At 35.3% G+C, this 21,384-nt stretch overlaps 2 protein-coding genes across 11 annotated transcripts in view; one reads left to right on the forward strand and one right to left on the reverse strand.

The window, feature by feature from the left end:
* Positions 1–21,384, forward strand: part of LOC136031433 (uncharacterized) — a 509,032-nt gene that overhangs the window by 259,877 nt on the left and 227,771 nt on the right. The gene's annotated exons all lie outside the window — the stretch shown is intronic.
* The window catches only part of LOC136031431 (uncharacterized), a 74,463-nt gene that overhangs the window by 40,306 nt on the left and 12,773 nt on the right, over positions 1–21,384 (reverse strand). For 3 of the 6 annotated variants that reach the window (XM_065711001.1, XM_065711003.1, XM_065710999.1), the window contains exons 2-4: positions 12,064–12,219; positions 6,826–6,903; positions 4,876–5,031 (exon numbers count right to left, since the gene is read on the reverse strand). In XM_065711001.1, the coding sequence (XP_065567073.1) occupies positions 4,876–5,031; positions 6,826–6,903; positions 12,064–12,219 (390 nt within the window). The remainder of the gene's footprint in view (positions 1–4,875; positions 5,032–6,825; positions 6,904–12,063; positions 12,220–21,384) is intronic. The other 3 variants (XM_065711004.1, XM_065711000.1, XM_065711005.1) reach the window with 3 other exon arrangements.

Raw genomic sequence — 21,384 nt, forward strand, 5'->3', positions numbered from 1 at the left:
TACATAATTCTAAAAACCGCAATAATCGATTTATTTAAACCTCTACTACTTGCAGAAAACAACAAATGAGAATGGATACCCAAGTCGAAAGCACGTCGTACATCGTGCCCTGCAAGATTCACAGTCTCTCCAGTCCTAAGATAATCTATTAATTTTATTAGCTAGAATAGCATAAACATGCTCCCTACAAATGCGAAGCTCAAACTCAAACTATGTGTCAGGCAAAAAACATACTACATTTATCTCATCAATTACAAAGAACTCCATTAATTGACACAATACAGGAGAAACAGTAATAGGGCGGTAAAACTCGTACTGCGCAGGGTCTTTACTCTTTTTTAGAATTGGCGTTGAAACTCCAACACTAAAAATATCTGGGACAAGTCCAGCATTAAAGATTATCTGATACAAAATTTGGAGATGAATCATTAAAATCTCAGTACCATAAACAAAATGCATTCCACAAAGTTTATCTATTCCGCGAGAATACTTTTTCTTCAGTCGGCGAATAGCCAGATGAAGCATCGACATATCTACAACATACCCAAAACGCGTAGAGAATAATGAGTCATCAAGTAACTTTTCATACTTATCTTCCAAATTTGGGTCTGGTGGATCAAACTCGGCACTAAAATGCTAAACCCAAGACTCTTCCTCTAGCCCAGGTGTATTTTGACCATCACTCACACACCACTTATGCTTAATGGACTTGTAGGCTTCGTTTGGAGAGCCTTTAAATGACTGGCTCCAGTAATCTCGAATATTTAGCCTGTGTTTTTTCAGACACTTAGCAAACTGCCTCTTAGTTAGGAGGCTACATCATTCACTTTTCCACACTTGGTACGGCCAGGAAACTATTATCCGACCAATATACTATTTTGGAACCAATTCTAACTCGTCTGGTAGGTACCACAGCATCGTCCGCGTAGCGAAGTGCGTGGATTATTTCACAACAATATATGTTCAGGAGAATCTGCTTTTCGGGAGTCTGGATACATGACTTTTCCTGTAATAGCTGAAAGGGCACCTTTATCTTATTCAGGATATCATCAAGCAGAGTGTAGTATACTATTTGGTTGACTTTTCTCCAGTCTGATTTCGTGTACCATTTTCTTTGTGGTCGAGGAGCAAGATCTATCTCGACGGAGTTAAGTAACGGAGAATGATCAGAAGGACTAACACTGATATCCACATGGGAAGGCTCGGTAAACTTAAGTTCAGGACAAGAAAGCATGAAATCAAGGAAAGAAGCGGCTCCGGAGTTATGTACACAAGTTAAGGGCAGATCATTTGAATATATACATATATATATATTTATATATATATATATATATATATATATATATATATATATATATATATATATATATATATATATATATATATATATATATATACATATATAATTATATTTCTATAATCGTTTCAAAGTACCAACTTCACAGAAGATGAAATGTGATTGTTTTGAAATGGAGTGAAAGTTTAAGATGAGTATCCATGGTTTTGACGCAGTGCTGGCTACACGAAAGCATGTTAAACGGGAACCTGTGTAAGCAGGTTATCAAAGAAATGTTTGCATCAGAGGGAAGACTATTTCCATTTGTTTATTCCAAATGAATCTGAACTAAGACATTATACTGTGAAAAACATAATTGACAACTCAAATTTTTATATAGTAGGTTGAAAAAAAATTTCAAAGAGAAATAATGGGTGAAATTAAAGCCTAAAAAAAACAGGAATAAAGTTATATAAGCTTAAAACTAACAGAAACTCCTATGAATGAATAATTGATAACTAAAAAGACACAAACCACAATCAACGATCACTTTTAAAACTTAATAGTCTTGCAATAAATGAAAAAAAAATCCATCAAAAATGAGCAGACCTTTTTCAGGCAAAATTGCTATTAATACTATTACTATTTAGACAATATTTAAGTTTATCTAGAACTGCTGCTGCGGTTTTCCTTTTTGAATCATTTTTATGAATTTCACACTTAAAGGATATTGAAAATGCAAAAAGACTTAAGAAAGAAAATGTATTAAAAAAAATTTTCGAAGTATATTTGCTTTCAAACTACCAAGAACAGTAAAAATGAAATCAGATTCTTTGAATTAGATAAGTAAAAACTTAAGCAGCCATATATATCTTTGAAAATTGAGATACAGAGTGAACTTTATTTTTGATTAAATAAAAAAAAAAGTTTTTTTAAATGAAAGTAAGGAGCAGCATTAAAACTTGAAACGAACAGAAATTACTCCGTATATGAAAGGGGCTTTTCCTCCTCAACGCCCCGCTCTTTACGCTAAAGTTTGGCTCTTTCTCTTATAAATAATTCTCTCCGCACATAAATAATTAAAACGAAATTTGCATATAATTTTTTTTTTGGCTAAATGGCTTTTTCATAGTTTTAATCGGAAGATTTTGATAAAAAAGGAGAGAGGGAGGAAGCCTAGTTACCCTCCAATTTTTGATTATTTAAAAGGCAACTAGAACAGTTAATGTTTTTACGAACATTTTCATTAGTAAAAAATAGACGTAATTTACGAATTAACTTACGTAACGAACTTCTATATTCATTTGTTTTTATTGCGTACATGAGGGAGCTCACCCCTCGTCGATACCTCGCTCTTTACACTAAAGCTTAAATTATGTCCCAATTCCTTAAGAATGACCCTTGAATCACAAAGGCCGTAGAATAAATAGTTGAAATTACTAAAAATACTTTAGCGTAAAGACGAGGTATTACGAGGAGGTAAACCCCTCATATGCTCAATAATTTCTGCTTGTTTTAAGTTTTAATGCTGCTCTTCACTTTCAGAAGAAAAAAACCTTTCATACTTATTTTTTCATTTTTTTTTAATAATGCTAAAAAATCCTGCGCCCCCTTCATTGAAAGTCTCTTCTCCCATGATAAGTTTTATCATGGAAAGATCCTCCCACGTAACCCCCCCCCCCTTCTCACATCTCCCTCCCAAACCAAAAAACTCCCCCTGAAAACGTCCGTACACTTCCCAGTAACAATTACTATATGTAAACACAGGTCAAAGTTTGTAACTTGCAACCCCTCCCACGGGGACTTCGGGGGAGTGAGTCGTCCCCAAAGACATAGTTATTAGGCTTGTCGACTATGGTGAATAAATCGCTCTCTCAGAATTTTTATCCGGTGACTTTGGGAAATAAATGAGCGTGGGAGGGGGCGTAGGTGCACTCCGATTTTTTTGGTAACTTAAAAAGGGCACTAGAACTTTTAATTTCCGTTAGAATGAGTCCTCTCGTGACATTCTAGGACCAATGAGTCATTACGATCACCCCTGGGAAAAAAACAAAAACAAAAAAACAAATAAACACGCAGCCGTGATTTGTCTTCTGTCAAAAAATGCGAAATTCCACATTTTTGTAGACAGGAGCTTGAAATTTCTACGATAAGGTTCTATGATACGTTGAATCTGATGGTGTGATTTTCGTTAAGATTGTATGACTTTTAAGGGGTGTTTGCCCCTATTTTCTAAAATGAGGCAAATTTTCTCAGGCTCGTAACTTTTGATAGGTAAGACTAATCTTGATGAAAATTATATATTTAAAATCAGCATTAAAATGGAATTTTTTTAATGTAACTATTGGTATCAAAATTCCAATTTTTAGAGTTTCGGTTACCATTGAGCCGGGATGCCCCTTACTACAGTTCGTTACCACGAACTGTTTGATAAGAAGACCTACACATGTAGTCAATTAATGTGTTGCAGCAATATGTGCACAATAAAAACAGAAATGCGGTTAAAAAAATTTCTCAAAAATGGGACAATAAAAATATGAAGTCGAACAGTCTAATAAAAATTTGGTTTTTCTATGAAGGTGTAGTTTTCTTTCGGAATCAAAAGACTGTATATGTTTAAGTTTTTGCGGAGAAAAGAGGTATCAAATTTATCTAATTATTCTAGTTTGAAAATTTTTAAATGTGAAATCGCCCTAAGAACTTCAGTTTCGAAATAAAAAAGAAAATTATAAGAAAACTCAGTTTCTGGTTATGTTGTCAGCTAAGGTTGGCTCAAAAGATAAAAGATATTTCATTTTGATATTTTATCTATATTATCTGATTAGTCCCCTGAACCAACTATCTGATCAGAAAATACTTTAAAACAAGATATTCAACAGCATACTTACTTTTCTTAAGAAGCTACATTTTTGTTTGATAATGAAAGGAATTTGTAAACGAGATAATGAAAGAAATTTGCAAAAAAGAGCTCTTGTGTAAACAGCAATCACAGTATAACAGGTTTTAACATTAATCAAAAAGAACGGACAATCGGCATCAATATCTAAATTTTAATATATGTTTGTTTTATTTAAATATTTATTAAATTTAAATTTACTTAAATTATATATTTTATTCAATTTTTATATATTTTAAATTTTATTATTTATTATATATTATTTTATTATATCTATATTTTAGATATATTCTATGTTTTATTTAAATTTTTACGATTTTACAATTTTAATTAATTAATAGAATGAGTTTGGCAACTATTTCTTTCTGAAGAATTATTTTCTAGATATATATTTTGTTGAATAGCTATTTTGTTATTCAGTATTGTGACTCTGTAAATAGAATTCTTTCTCCATAGCAAAATTAGATACATATTCTATAAGAGCTCCAAGTGGAAAAAGGACTTCAAATAGCTGTAAAAAGAAGAAAACTAAAAAAAAAAAATAGATTGACATACTCCACCAAAGACCTATTCTCACCAAAAGCTGTTTTTAGTGTAGTGTCAGTTTCTTCCAAAAATTACGGAAACCTTATAAATATACTTTTTATTAGGTAAGATAAGGTAATGTTAGCTTTATTCTTAAAAAAAGTTCCATAAATAATACCTGAAGTACACATGTCTTCACCAATTTTGCATGTCGTTTTCCACCAAATTTTTTCATGGACATTTGTCACACCCATGTCATGATTTTGAGTGGAAACATATTCTGGTTCATGGAAGCCACTATCCAACGCTTTTTTAACTAGTTCAGCAACGGGATCTAAAAAAAACTGGTTAAAGGAAAAGAGAGAAAACATATATTTAGATTATACAGTTAAAACGTGTTTCCTGGAAGATTCTTTTAAAAGATTAGTGGTTCTGAAGGGGGATAGTAGAGAAAAAACAAATAAAGTCTAGTTAAAGACCAGAATTAAGCGGAATTTCTTTTAATATGATGAAATAAAATCAAGCTTGTGGACTGTGACGAAAAAGTTGAGAGGCATTAAATGTAATTCAATTGAAAGTAATTGAAAAATGAATTGAAAAATAAGCCAAGACAGATAGACTGAGTAAAAGGTAAATCTGGTATAAGCCTTTTTCATAATTGTATATAAAGGATTTAATTTCATTAGTTGTTAGATAGTCTATCATCCATTCATCCTAGAGCAGAACTAAGGTTGTTATGCATGGAGTAAGGGTAATTCAAATAGTACGGGTAATTTATGGACTAAGGGTAATTCGACAACGGAATCTTCAAAAAGTGGTAAAAGGAAAAGACTAAAATATGTACTTAGACGAGACAATTAACTAGTTCCCTGGAAGACACTTATACTGATGAGTGGTTTCAGTGGGGGAAAAAGAGAGAGAAAAAGAAAATAGTGTATAACGTCACTTATTAAGACTCTTGATGAATTATTCTCTGATAAGATATCTTATTCCGTTAAACAATCATCAATAGAGTATGATATCATGTATTTATCTCAAAAACAGCTTTATGGAAACTCTTTTGCTGGATAATTTGCAGCCTGCAATTTTCTGGCAAAAAACGATCTGTATGTTTGACGAAACTCGGTAAAGACCCTAATTTTAACCAAAAAATAAATCAGTTGAGTGACAACATTTTATGAAAAAAGTTCAAAAGAATAAATTATATCCCCCCCCCCCACAAGAGGAATCGTACTGTTTTTAGCATATATGACGTATGCAACTTTACCAAAGTTGAACACACTAACACTAACAGCAATGAGCATATTTACAAAATATTTCTAAGCACTCTCATAATGGTAAGAAATCAAATGAATAGCCTACATCATTTTTAAATGGTAATTTTTATATTTTTTTCTAAGATTTAATAGAGTTCACTTAATATATAATGTATAAGTTTTTTTTTGACCTGTTGCCATAAATAGTTCAAATGAATTTAAGCTATTAAATTTTATCAGAGGTGATGACCTGGGATTTTGTGACTTTTTTTCGAATAAAAATAGTCTTCAATTCTAATAGATCTCATTTGTAGATATGACTATAAAGAGGTGATTTATCCGTTGTGTATTAAAGATATTCGTTTGTCTTGTCAGTAATTGTAGTTCTCGAAGTGCTTAAAATTTAAGTTATATTTATTCGTTTATTTTTTTTTGTTTTGTTTTGTTCTTTTTTCTCTCTCTTGCATGTTAGCTGTCGTTTCTTATAGATGGTTTTATCTGAAAAATATTGCTTCTTTGTCCTTAAGGTTATTGTATTTTCATTTGAAAAAGACTCCCAGATACAGAGCCGAAATATTTGGATTTGTTCTTATTATTTTAAGTATTGTTTTCGTTAATTGTGCTTTAATTCCATTGTATTATTTAAATTAAGCCCCTTTTTCTCTTAATTTTTACACTTGTCTTTTAAATACTCTATTTTAAGGATTTTCATTTATTTAACCCTTAGTATATTATATTAATAAAAAAAATATATATAGCTTGTCTTCACCTAAGTTTCAAAATAAGTTATGAATTTTTTAACGACCGCTATATAAGCTGATATTAGACCTGATATTTAATTTGAAGATGTAGATTAAACTCCTTTCACCTACCAGTACTAGAAATGAAAAGACTAACCAGCATTTCTGTTGCAGCAATCGTTTTTGAATCTTTCTTACGTTTTGCACACCCTGAAAGTATATTAGACAAGCAAAACAAAAACAAAATTGGAAATATATATATATATATATATATATATATATATATATATATATATATATATATATATATATATATATATATATATATATATATATATATATGATGTTGATATTTTTTTTTCGCATTTGTAGGACAAAAAGATTGTCTTAAATGGAGTATAAAATAATAAGAAAAGGAAAAAAGAAAACAAACAAGAAAGCAAGAACAAACAGCAAATCTATATTATCCTAAATACATAAACCTATAAATCCATATTAATTAAATACATACAAAACAGGAGGCACCAATAACTAAATTACACCATAGCAAGGTATAAACTATGATTAGCATCCAAGACCGCCGCAAACTGATCACGCCGATGTTTTACCCGCTGAACTGGTTCTGTGAGACTATATTTTCACAAAATGAGTATTTCTAATCCAAACTGATAATTTCAGTAAAACTTGACTTAAGTCTCCTGCCGGGCAATGCTCGGCGTAGAGAGTGACGTCTGCCTCCTTCACCCACTTCGGTCCATGGCGAGTATTTGCTGTTCGCCCTGTCTGATGTTTGCCATCGCCAAGAACTTGGACAGGCTGTCGGACCAACGTTTCTTCGGTCGGCCTCAAGGTCGCTTCCAACCTACTTTGATAGGGTTGAAATCATAGATCATCTTTGCGGGTAGATGTGGTGGCATTCAAAGCAGATGCCCGAACCATCGTAAGGTTCGCTCGACTGCTTGAGTCAAAAACCAAGACTGCTTTGTTAGCTACAAAAGCTTTTCATTGCTGACGAAGTCGGACCATCGTAGGCCCTCAATCCTCCTCATGCTCTTTGCATGAAATATGTCTATTTTCTTGAGGGTTGCAGCTGATGCTTGCCATGTCTCAGCTCCATAAAGCATCACAGAGCCGACTAGAGCGTTGAATATCCGCAGTTTCGTTGTGCGACTGATATTTGGTTTTCGCCAGAGGTGACAATTCAGTCTACCCATGAAAGAAGACGCTTTAGATAATCTTGCCTGCAGCTCGGGGAGAAGTGAGCCATTTGAAGAAATTACGGAGCCCAGGTAGGTGAAGTCTTCAACAACCTCGATGATAGTGGTGCTGTCCAGGCTAACTGGAGAGTTAACAGCAGGAGAAGACGGGTCTATCTCCATAATTTTAGTTTTGTCCCAGTTTATATGCAGTCCTACTTTGGCAGCCTCTTCTCGCAGATTCGGAGCGCTTCCAGCAGCTTCTCCATGGAGTCCGCCAGAATGGCCAAGTCATCGGCAAAATCGACATCTGAGATGGTATGATCTCCAAATTTGAGCCCAAAGCTGAGACTTGAAGTGGTTTTTGTCATAACGTAATCTATGATGATATTGAAGAGCTCTGAGGCCACTGCATATCCTTGGCGCACCCCTGTCGTGATTTGAAAGAACGGGCTGCGCCGACCATTTACTTGTACACAGCTCTCCATCCCATGGTGCAGCGCCTTGAGAAGTCTGCAATATTTCTCGGGTAGGTCAGTCAACTCTAGAATCCACCAAAGAGCTTTTCGATCGACTGAGTCAAATGCAGCACGGAAGTCAACGAAGGCAATAAATACTTTCTGTCGGAACTATGCGGTTTTCTCTACTATTTGTCAGATCGTGAAAATCTGCTCGATGGTTGAACGATCTGACATAAAATCAGCTTGCTCCGGTCGCCAGATTTTTCGAATGATGCTCCGACATCGATCCAGCAGGACCATTGAAAACAGTTTGCCAGGGACTGACAGTAGGGTTATTCCCCGGTAGTTGGAGCAGTCGCTTCTCGAGCCTTTTCTCTTCCATAAGGGGATGATGACACCCTTCCGCCAGTCCTCGGGAATTATCTGTTTGCCAGATTGTAGAGAACAGGGTGTGTAGAAACAGGAGCATTGCAGGACCTCCATATTTTAGCAGCTCTGAGTTTAAGCCACAGATACCAACAGCTTTATTATTCTTGAGTCTTTTTACTGCATGTCCAATTTCTGAGGGGCTGAAAGGCTCATCTGGAGGAACATCTGTTCCAGGTCGTTGACTGCAAGGTTGGCTGGGACTATCATTAGGAGGCGCAGACGGACCAGTATTGTTGAGGAACGAACAGAAGTGGTCCTTCCACCGCTCAAGACAAGAACCTTCGTCAGAGAGAAGTGCACCATCCCTGGACAGGACGGGACCCAAGGTGGGAGTTTTATTTTCAGTGAGGTCTCGGAGATGCTTGAATAGGCTGCCCATGTCTTTCTTTTTCGCACATAGCTCAATTTCATCGGCTTTCCTTCCAACAAACTGGGTTCTATCCCGGTGAATGATTCTGTTACGCACTCCATTGAGCCTCCGATATGTGGTCATGTCCCCAAGAAGTCTTGCCTTAAGTCTTTAATCTATAACTTGCAGTGTTTCATTAGTTAGCCACGATTTCTTTGGATAACTCCTCTTGCCAAGCACTAGTTGCACTGCTTCACTGGTCTGCAATTTAAAATGCTTCCAGAGATCTTCGCTACTATTAATTGAGCCAAGGGCCTCGAAGCGATTTGATATGTCGATACTGAACTTATGGCGAGTATCTGGTTACTTTAGTTTTCCAATATCTGCAGCGACGGGTTTTCTTTTCGATCGTTGTGCACGGAGGCGAAACCGACGGTCAGCGCACGCAAGCCTATGGTCTGCGTTTCCAAGCTCTGCTGATCTATAATCCTGCAGTTCTTCACAAATGATCTCTAACGTTTGAAAATAATGACGTAGTCAATCATCTTCTTTGTACGACCGTCATTACTATACCACATGTACTGATGAATAGTTTTGTGTTGGAAGTAGGTGTTTGCAATGTAAAGGTCGTGAGATCGGCACAGTTCAAGTAAGTGGAGCCCATTGTCGTTAAGTGGGTCGGGGGATACAGGACCAACTGTGCCATGCCATAAACCCATTTCATCGCGCACTGTCTCATTAAAGTCGCCAAGGAGAACAGTTATATCATGGGGGGGGGGGGGTACTGTTGCAAGGCATCTGGACAAAGCAGAATAGAAGTCCTCCTTAGTTGCATCATCAGAATCATTGTTCGGGGCATAGCATACGATCACAATCATCTTGCCATGCGTGTGTCCAAAGCGGCCCTTCATTAATCTGTCCGATACAGCTTCGTTTAAAAGTAAGGCCATTCTTGTAAGGCTATTTAGTTCAAGGCCAACACCATTCCTTCTCGAGCTTCCTCCAGACCAGAGCAATGAGTCACTGTTACCTATTCTCCTCTTCTCCGCTTCCGGTAAGACATGTTTCTGTAAGACCTGCAATTGACACTTTATTCTTGCGAAGTTCTTCAGAGAGTAGGTTCTTTGACGCAGGTGCATTCAAAGTCAAGACATTCCAGGTGGCTATTCGTAGCCCCCTTCGGTCCATAAGGTTTAGTCTGTCAGTATTTATGACGTCGTCAGCATGTCCATTGACGCGCGATGGTCAAGATCTTAAAAGGGAAACCGGGTCAAAGGCTATATTGTCACTTTTCGTAGCACTTAATTTTCGGGTGGAGGGTCGCTAGCCCAACCGACCCTAGGCCTGGAATCTGATTAGAGCTAGGTTAAACCTAGGTACTGAGATTCCCAGGGTGGGCTCCACCCGCCACATGAGGTTGCGGCCGTCCTGATCGGAGTGTTTAGTTAGGGGAGAAGCCCCATATCCAGAGGCACGTGGTTAGCAGACAGAGTCTGCCTCATTCCGGACGAACTCCATTCATTCCATTCCTTGGATTAGCATCCAATTCCTTGGATTAGCTTGGATTAATCAATTCCTTGGATTACCATCGAAGACCGCCGCAAACTGATCACGCCGATGTTTTACCCGCTGAACTGGTTCTGTGAGACTATATTTTCAAAAATGAGTATTTCTAATCCAAACTGATAATTTCAGTAAAACTTGACTTAAGTCTCCTGCCGGGCACTGCTCGGCGTAGAGAGTGACGTCTGCCTCCTCCACCCACTTCGGTCCATGGCGAGTATTTGCTCTTCGCCCTGTCTGATGTTGCAATATGAGCACAATAAAAACAGAAATGCGGTTAAAAAAATTTCTCAAAAACGGGACAATAAAAATATGAAGTCGAACAGTCTAATAAAAATTTGGTTTTTCTATGTAGGTGTAGTTTTCTTTCAGAATCAAAAGACTGTATATGTTTAAGTTTTTGCGGAGAAAAGAGGAGTCAAATTTATCTAATTATTCTAGTTTGAAAATTTTTAAATGTGAAATCGCCCTAAGAACTTCAGTTTCGAAATAAAAAAGAAAATTATAAGAAAACTAAGTTTCTGGTTATGTTGTCAGCTAAGGTTGGCTCAAAAGATAAAAGATATTTCATTTTGGTATTTTATCTATATTATCTGATTAGTCCCCTGAACCAACTATCTGATCAGAAAATACTTTAAAACAAGATATTCGACAGCATACTTACTTTTCTTAAGAAGCTACATTTTTGTTTGATAATGAAAGGAATTTGTAAACGAGATAATGAAAGAAATTTGCAAAAAAGAGCTCTTGTGTAAACAGCAATCACAGTATAACAGGTTTTAACATTAATTAAAAAGAACGGACAATCGGCATCAATATCTAAATTTTAATATATGTTTGTTTTATTTAAATATTTATTAAATTTAAATTTATTTAAATTATATATTTTATTCAATTTCTATATATTTTAAATTCTATTATTTATTATATATTATTTTATTATATTTATATTTGAAATATATTCTATATTTTATTTAGATTTTTACAATGTTTTAATTTTAATTAATTAATAGGATGAGTTTGGCAACTACTTCTTTCTGAAGAATTATTTTCTAGATATATATTTTGTTGAATAGCTATTTTGTTATTCAGTATTGTGATTCTGTAAATAGAATTCTTCTCCATAGCAAAAATTAGATAGATATTCTATAAGAGTTCCAAGTGGAAAAAGGACTTCAAATAGCTGTAAAAAGAAAAAAACTGAAAAAAAAAGATTGACATACTCCACCAAAGACCTATTCTCACCAAAAGCTGTTTTTATTGTAGTGTCAATTTCTTCAAAAAAATACGGAAACCTTATAAATATACTTTTTATTAGGTAAGATAAGGTAATGTTAGCTTTATTCTTAAAAAACAGTTCCATAAATAATACCTGAAGTACACATATCTTCACCAATTTTGCATGTCGTTTTCCACAAATTTTTTTCATGGACATTTGTCACACCTATGTCATGATTTTGAGTAGATACATATTCTGGTTCATGGAAGCCACTATCCAACGCTTTTTTAACTAGTTCAGCAACGGGATCTTAAAAAAACTGGTTAAAGGAAAAGAGAGAAAACATATATTTAGATTAGACAGTTAAAACGTGTTCCCTGGAAGATTCTTTTAAAAGATTAGTGGTTCTGAGGGGGGATAGCAGAGAAAAAACAAATAACGTCTAATTACAGACCAGAATTAAGCGGAATTTTTTTTTAATATAATGAAATAAAATCAAACTTGTGGACTGTGACCAAAAAGTTGAGAGGCATTAAATATAATTCAATTGAAGGTAATTGAAAAATTAATTGAAAAATAAGCCAAGACAGATAGACTGAGTGAGAGGTAAATCTGGTATAAGCCTTTTTCATAATTGTATATAAAGGATTTAATTTCATTAGTTGTTAGATAGTCTATCATCCATTCATCCTAGAGCAGAACTAAGGTTGTTATGCATGGAGTAAGGGTAATTCAAATAGTACGGGTAATTTATGGACTAAGGGTAATTCAACAACGGAATCTTCAAAAAGTGGTAAAAGGAAAAGACTAAAATATATACTTAGACGAGACAATTAACTAGTTTCCTGGAAGATACTTTTACTGATGAGTGGTTTCAGTGGGGGAAAAAGAGAGAAAAAAAGAAAATAGTGTATAACGTCACTTATTAAGACTCTTGATGAATTTTTCTCTGATAAGATATCTTATTCCTTTAAACAATCATCAATAGTGTATGATATCATGTATCAAACAGTTCGTGGTACCAAACTGTAGTAAGGAGCGACCCGGCCCAATAGTTGACGAAACTCTAAAAAACGGAATTTCGATGCTGAAAGATATATAAAAAGAATTGGATTTTTTTGCTGATTTTAAATATACAAATTTCATCAAATTTAGTCTTACCCATCATAAGTTACGAGTCTGAGAATGTTTGCCCTATTTAAGAAAATGGGGGGAAACACCCCCTAAAAGTCATAGAATCTTAACTAAAATCACACCATCAGATTCAGCATATCATAGAACCCTACTGTAGACGTTTCAAGCTCCTACCTACAAAAATGTGGAATGTTGTATTTTTTGCCAGAAGACAAATCACGGGTGTGTGTTTATTTGTTTTTTGTTTTGTTTTTTTTTTCTTTTTCCCAGGGGTCATCGTATCGACCAAGTGGTCCTAGAATGTCGCGAGAGGGCTCATTCTAACGGAAATGAAAAGTTCTAATGCCCTTTTTAAGTGACCAAAAAAATTGGAGGGCATCTAGGCCCCCTCCCACGCTCTTTTTTTCCCAAAAACAACGGATCAAAATTATGAGATAGCCATTTTGTTCAACATAGTCGAAAACCATAATAACTATGTATTTGGGGGATGATTTACTCCCCCACAGTCCATGGGGGAGGAGCTGCAAGTTACAAACTTTGACTAGTGTTTACATATAGTAAAGTAATGGTTATTGGGAAGTGTACAGACGTTTTCAGGGGGATTTTATTTTTTTTGGGGGGGGGGCTGAGGGGAGGGGCTATGTTGGAAGATGGTTCCTAGGAGGAATATGTCATGGGGGAAGAAAAATTCAAGGAAAAGAGCGCATGATTTTCTAGCATTACTATAAGAAAACAATGAAAAATAAAAATGAAAACGTTTTTTTCAAATGAAAGGAAGGAGTAGCATTGAGACTTAAAACGAACAGAGATTATTACGCATATGAGGGGCTCTAAAAATACTTTAGCATAAAGAGCGAGGTATTTAGGAGGAGATAAATACCTCGCTCTTCTTGCTAAAGTATTTTTAGTAATTTCAACTATTTATTCTACGGCCTTTCTGATTCAGGGGTCATTCTTAAAGAATTGGGACATAAGTTAAGATTTAGTGTAAAGAGCGAGTTATTAACGAGGATACAAACCCCCTTGGATACATAATAAAATATAAAATTATGAAAGTTTGTTACGTAAGTTGCTAATTTATAAGTTAATTATATTTTTTACTGATAAAAACGTTCGTTAAAAATTAAAAGTTCTAGTTGCCTTTTTAAGAAACCGAAAAATCGGAGGGCAACCAGGCCTCATTCTCCACCCCTTATTTCTCAAAATTGTCTGATCAAAACTAAGAGAAAGTCATTTAGGCAAAAAAAGAATTAATATACAAATTTCATTTTAATAATTTATGTGCTGAGAGCCAAAACCAAATATGCAGTATTTCAAAAACGTTCAGAAATTAAATTAAAAAAAACTATTGTTTTTAGCTGAAAGTAAGGAGCGACATTAAAACTTAAAACGAACAGAAATAACTCCGTATATAAAATGGGTTGTCCCCTCCGCAATCCCTCGCTCTTTACGCTAAAGTTTGACTCTTTGCCACAATTCTACTTTTTAAAACAATTAAAAGCTTTAGCGTTTTAATATTATTAGCGTTTCTTATTATTTTAAGTATTGTTTTCGTTTATTGTGCTTTTATTCCATTGTATTATTTAAATTAAGCCCTTTTTTGAACTTGAATTAACTCAGTGACCGCAGGTAATTCAGTTGTTATTTCATAATTTTTGCTAAGGCTCAACTTGACCTAGATTCAGAGTTAATATATTCTTTATTTTAGATTTTAAACCTGCATTAATTCAGTGGCTTATACTCTGATTATTTCAGTGACCATAGATAATTTTTGATTTCATATAATTAAGAAGCGTACTGGGAACAAGCAGAAGGGGGGAAGGAGCCTCCCGGAAGCGACGTATTGTGCCCACTGGTATTAAGTTACCCGTAAATTGCGGGGAATAGTTGAGGGGGTCATTACACTTCCCTTGTTCCCAGGTTCCTTCAATCATTGTGAATCATCCCTGTGAGATAATTGTGTTGCGAGAGCAACACTTTGGTTTTGTCGTGTTTTTTTTTTTGTTCCTAGCACCCGATTTCAGCTTATTCCTAGAAAGTGGTAAGGGTCTACCCTCTGCGGTTTTTACGGAAAGTGTGGACCTTAGGCAGGATTGATGAATATGACTTTACATTTTGGAAAGCTTCGTAGAACTCTTGCCTGGGCCAAAAAGGATGGTTTTTGCTTGTCCTTGAGCCAGAGCCTATAGTGTGTGAAGTGAAGAGGAGTTGTATAGCCTATGTCAGAGAGGACTATCTGAAGTTATGCAGCCAAGCTTACGTTTCATCAAACCATGTTTCTGCTTTCGAGTGGAAAGCTCCGTTCTAGCAGGCAAGCAGGCAGGCACCAGTTTCAAATTGAAGATGGACTAAAATCTATAAGTGTTAAATATATGCTACAGTTACCCTGCCCCACAGCCAATATATCTTCTTTGAGTGATAAATAGAAAAATTTAGAGAAGCAAAAAAGCGGCATTTTCAGAAGGGTCCGAAAGTGCTGCCGTGATTTCGGCTGAGTTTATCATTCGGTTTTTCGCACTTGGGATTGCGGTAGAGAAATGGTATCAGATGTGCCTCTTAAACTTTAAAAGTTCTCTCATTGCTAAAGAAATTAGAGTTTATCCTTTGCTCCTTTCTAAGTGAGGACGTTAGAAAGTTGGCCTACGGCAAAAAAGTCAACTTTTGAACTAAGACAGATAGATTTTTTTTTCGACGGGAGTCGATAGCTTTTGATGAGCTGATTAAAGTATAGGTCATCCATTTTTTTGTAAAAAAATTCCTTCATGAGATATACCAGTTTGAAAGTTTAAAGGGGTTGACAACTTCAGTAGTAAGGTACACTGAAACCAAAAATAGGCCGACACCAATAGTGAGACACATAGGGGAGTTTTTAGCAACAGTTGGCTGTTAGCTCATAATCATCTTCGGTAATGAGGGGCTCACAACTTTTACTAGTTGGTGTACCTATTTTTTGTTTCCGTTGTATTTGATGGTAAGACCAATTTGGTTCCAGTGGTAAGACATGTAGGGGACTTGTAAGTAATAATCGGCTGTAAGGCTACAATCATCTTTAGCAATGAGGAGTTTGCAACTTTTGTGAGTTGGTGTACCTAGTATGTATTTTAGCATCCTTACAGATTAACAACTTCAGCGTTTAGTCGCAGCGAGGAAACAAAACCAAAGTGTTGCTCTCGCAACACTTTACTCGGTGAAGCCGAACAATGGTCGCCGCAACACCTCACATTGCCCATGCAATGTAGATCTAGTTTATTCTGAATTAACTGACGCTTGATTACGAGCTTGGCTGGCCCCTGCAATAATTTTCGGACTGGTTACTGCGGCCTGATTAGCAGCGAAAATAGATAAAAATAATATCGTTTGGAATGCGGTATTGAACTTTGTGTCGAGGTCAATGCTCGCTGGCATAAAATACCAGCTGATTGTAAGCCGTGCTGTGGAATTCTTCAGTAGAGATGACATTCTAAGTGCAAAAGAACTGTTGCTGTTAAAATCGGGTCTACCGGACCCCTTTCGCAAGTCTCTGAAAGATGATGAAAATGTTTTGGATATAGCCAAATTCTTTGTCAAGTCAGCAAAGGAAAATCGTGCCTTGCCTACCTTCGTTATTTTTGAACCTACAGAAGTCCCGGCTTGTATGGAGGAATTAAATACATGTATAACTACTAAACTAAACGACACGTGTCGTCGTTTTGACGGCCTTATGGAACATATTAACAAAGGTGAGTTCCACATTTCTACCCATACCAGCCCCTCTAGTGAATTTTACGCTCCGCAAAAGCTATAATACTCAGTCGTTGTAAAATACCCTCCACCCTTGAAAACACCACTGGAACGAAAGAACTTTATCGAATCTGCCTGTGGCGAAGCTCTAGACGCCTCCAAAGTTGAACTAAGGCCTGGAAGGAACGGTTGGCGCATGACTGTAGCTCACAAGGCTACGGCGGAAAAAATAGCACTAGCGATCAAAAATAAAAATTCAGAATCCGATGCCAAAGTAAAAACCCCTTTGTACATAGGACTGATTAAAAGGATTCCTGAACCCCTTGACGCAGAGGTCATTCAAACTCTAGTTTCTGGATGTGAGAAATCCAAACAATGTGGAAGATCTCGCGCATTCAAGCTTTATTTTCCAAGTCGTGAATCCCTTGATACTGCCACAAAACTGTCAATGAAAGTGGGCTTTGAAAGTTTCAGAATTCAAGAATTTGTCTTTCTTCCGAAACGTTGCTACAACTGCCATGAATCTGGCCACATAGCGGCCCAGTGCAAAAACGTATCGAAGTGTGCCCATTGTGCTCAAAATAACCATGGAGCAACGAAAGAAAATCCCTGCCAGAATGCGATGCGGTGCCTATGCTGTACAAGCACCCGACACACATGCTACCACGCTAGCTGCCCATCTAACAAGTCAGCGAAGTTAATGACCTCAAACGCCCAAAATGAATGAATTTTATATTGACAAGCGTTTCGTCTCCTGGAATATGAATGGTAGTACCAAAATTACTGTGCTTGAACAACTCTGCCTCACCGAAGAACAACTTTCTTTCTAACAATTTGTCTCCAAGAACACTTTCTTTCTAACGACAGTAGAAATATATTCGATGCCTTACCCACACACCTGGTTCATTTTGTACCAGCAAAAAAACATGAGAAACGAGGGTGCCCCTCGGGTGGACTTGCTACGCTAATAAGTGGGCATATCAGCTCCGATTTGTTTGCTAGTTCCGACCATTTCTTAGCAGTTAGAGTTAACGAGACTGTTATAATAAACGTATACCTGCCCACCGACCACAGTGACGATTGCTCCGAAATGAAGTTTGCTCTAGCCTGCAAAGAACTGGGGAAATGTATGACTAAAATTAGTGCTTCTCATCTCCATTGGATTTTATTGGGGGGCTTTAATTGTGATATATCCAAAAGTGAAGGCTCGCGTTCAGCTCTTCTGCTTAGTCTGATTCAAAATGAAAGTGCCCTTGCACCGAAAGCGGGTGACTTTACGTACATTCACCCTACCGGATCAGTTTCTAACCTTGATCATGTCCTTGTATCTAGTAGTATTTTTAGTCGCTCATTAACAGTAGATGTGCTACGTGATTTTTTTTTGTTTCTGACCATTTACCGCTAAATATATAGTAAAAATATTAAATATTTAGTAAAAAAAAGTAAAAAATATAATAACACAATCCTTAAAAATATGGACGAATCAATATTTCAATATATAATGAAAAAGAACTCCATATGGTATAATGTAGTTTATGTTGATAGCACATGGAAGGATATGGACGAAAAGTCAGCAAAATTAAGCAATAAAACACATGGCAGCAAACATTTTAAGACGGTGCAGTTTTCCTTGATAGGGTTTGTCTTTGAGATGGAACAGACAGTTTGTGTTTAATTTTTTACCCGTGAAAAGCGTTGTCAAACACACTTAAATAATTTTTTCTAACAGTTTAAGATGAGTATCCATAGTTTTGACGCAGTGCTGGCTATATGCAGGCATGTTAATCGGGAACCTGTGTAAGCAGGTTATCAAAGAAATGTTTGCATCAGAAGGAAGACTATTTCCATTTGTTTATTCCAAATAAATCTGAACTAAGACATTATACTGTGAAAAATATAATTGACAACTCAAATTTTTATATATTAGGTTGAAAAAAACTTTCAAAGAGAAATAATGGGTGAAATTAAAGCCAAAAGAAAAACAGGAATAAAGTTATATAAGCTTAAAACTAACAGAAACTTCTGTGAATGAATAATTGATAACTAAAAAGACACAAACTTAATGGTCTTACAATAAATGAAAAAAAAATCCATCAAAAATGAGCAGAAATTAAAATGAATCATATTGATGTCGACCTAACTAAAAGGCCAAATCAAACAGTTAATATAAACTTGGGGCTACCCTTTTTCAGGCAAAATTGCTATTAATACTATTACTATTTAGAGAGTATTTAAGTTTATCTAGAAATGCTGCTGCGGTTTTCCTTTTTGAATCTTTTTTATGAATTTTACACTTAAAGGATATTGAAAATGCAAAAAGACTTAAAAAAGAAAAATGTACTAAAAAAAAATTTCTAGGTATATTTGCTTTCAAACTACCAAGAACAATAAAAATGAAATCAGATTCTTTGAATTGGATAAGTAAAAACTTAAGCAGCCATATATATCTTTGAAAATTGAGATACATAGTGAACTTTATTTTTATTAAATAAAAAAAAAACAAGTTTTTTTAAATGAAAGTAAGGAGCGACATTAAAACTTAAAACGAACAGAAATTACTCCGTATATGAAAGGGGCTTTTCCTCCTCAACGCCCCGCTCTTTACGCTAAAGTTTGACTCTTTCTCTAAACTCTACTTCTTAAAACAGTAAAAAACTTTAGCGTAGAGAGCGGGGCGTTGAGGAGGAAAAGCCCCTTTCATATACGGAGTAATTTCTGTTCGTTTTAAGTTTTAATGTCGCTCCTTACTTTCATTTAAAAAAACTTGTTTTTTTATTTAATTTCTGGACGTTTTTTAACTAATGCATGTTTTGGTCTTGGCTCCCCGCACATAAATAATTAGAACGAAATTTGCATATAATTTTTTATTTTTTTGGCTAAATGGCTTTCTCATACTTTTAATCGGAAGATTTTGAGAAAAAAGGAGAGAGGGAGGAAGCCTAATTGCCCTCCAATTTCTGATTACTTAAAAAGGCAACTAGATCTGTTAATTTTTTTTACGAACATTTTCATTAGTAAAAAATAGACGTAATTTACAAATTAACTTACGTAACGAACTTCTATATTCGTATGTTTTTATTGCGTATATGAGGGAGTTTACCCCTCGTCGATACCTCGCTCTTTACACTAAAGCTTAAATTATGTCCCAATTCCTTAAGAATGACCCTTGAATCACAAAGGCAGTAGAATAAATAGTTGAAATTACTATAAATACTTTAGTGAAAGAGCGAGGTATTACGAGGCGGTAAACCCCTCATATGCGCAATAATTTCTGCTCGTTTTAAGTTTTAATGCTGCTCCTCACTTTCAGAAGAAAAAAACTTTTCATAATTATTTTTTCATTGTTTTTTTGAATAATGCTAAAAAATCCTGCGCCCCCTTCATTGAAAGTCTCTTCCCCCATGAGAAGTTTTTCCATGGAACGATCCTCCCACGTAACCCCCCCCCACCTCAACTCTCCCTCCAAAACCAAAAAACTCCCCCTGAAAACATCCGTACACTTCCCAGTAACCATTACTATATGTAAACACAGGTTAAAGTTTGTATCTTGCAACCCCTCCCACGAGGACTTCGGGGGAGTAAGTCGTCCCCAAAGACATAGTTATAAGGTTTGTCGACTATGGTGAATAAAATCGCTATCTCAGAATTTTTATCCGGTGACTTTGGGGAAAAAATGAACGTGGGAGGGGGCTTAGGTGCCCTCCGATTTTTTTGGTCACTTAAAAAGGGCACTAGAACTTTTAATTTCCGTTAGAATGATCCCTCTCGCGACATTCGCGACTATTGGTATCAAAATTCCATTTTTTTGAGTTTGGTTACTATTGAGCCGGGTCGCTCCTTACTACAGTTCGTTACAACGAACTGTTTCTTTCGGAATCAAAAGACTGTATATGTTTAAGTTTTTGCGGAGAAAAGAGGTTGGCTCAAAAGATAAAAGATATTTCATTTGAATATTTTATCAATATTATCTGATTAGTCCCCTGAACCAACTATCTGATCAGAAAATACTTTAAAGCAAGTTATTCAACAGCATACTTACTTTTCTTAGGAAGCTACATTTTTGTTTGATAATGAAAGGAATTTGTAAACGAGATAATGAAAGAAATTTGCAAAAAAGAGCTCTTGTGTAAACATCAATCACAGTATAACAGGTTTTAACATTAATTAAAAAGAACAGACAATTGGCATCAATATCAAAATTTTAATATATGTTTGTTTTATTTAAATATTTATTAAATTTCAATTTATTTAAATTATATATTTTATTCAATTTTTATATATTTTATTATTTATTATATATTATTTTATTATATTTATAATTTAAATATATTCTATATTTTATTTAAATTTTTAGTATATTTTAATTTTAATTAAATAATAGAATGAGTTTGGCAACTACTTCTTTCTGAAGAATTATTTTCTAATTATATATTTTGTTGAATAGCTATTCAGTATTGTTATTCAGTATTGTGACTCTGTAAATAGAATTCTTTTTCCATAACAAAAATTCGATACATCTATATATATAAAAACTAACTGTTGGGCTGGAACTTCGCGCCACCCCAACACCTAGTTGGCTGGGCTTTTCGTGCCCCCCAAGACCCCCCCCGCACGCGTAAG

This window comes from Artemia franciscana, chromosome 9 (assembly GCF_032884065.1).
Source record: "Artemia franciscana chromosome 9, ASM3288406v1, whole genome shotgun sequence".
Lineage (NCBI taxonomy): Eukaryota > Metazoa > Arthropoda > Branchiopoda > Anostraca > Artemiidae > Artemia > Artemia franciscana.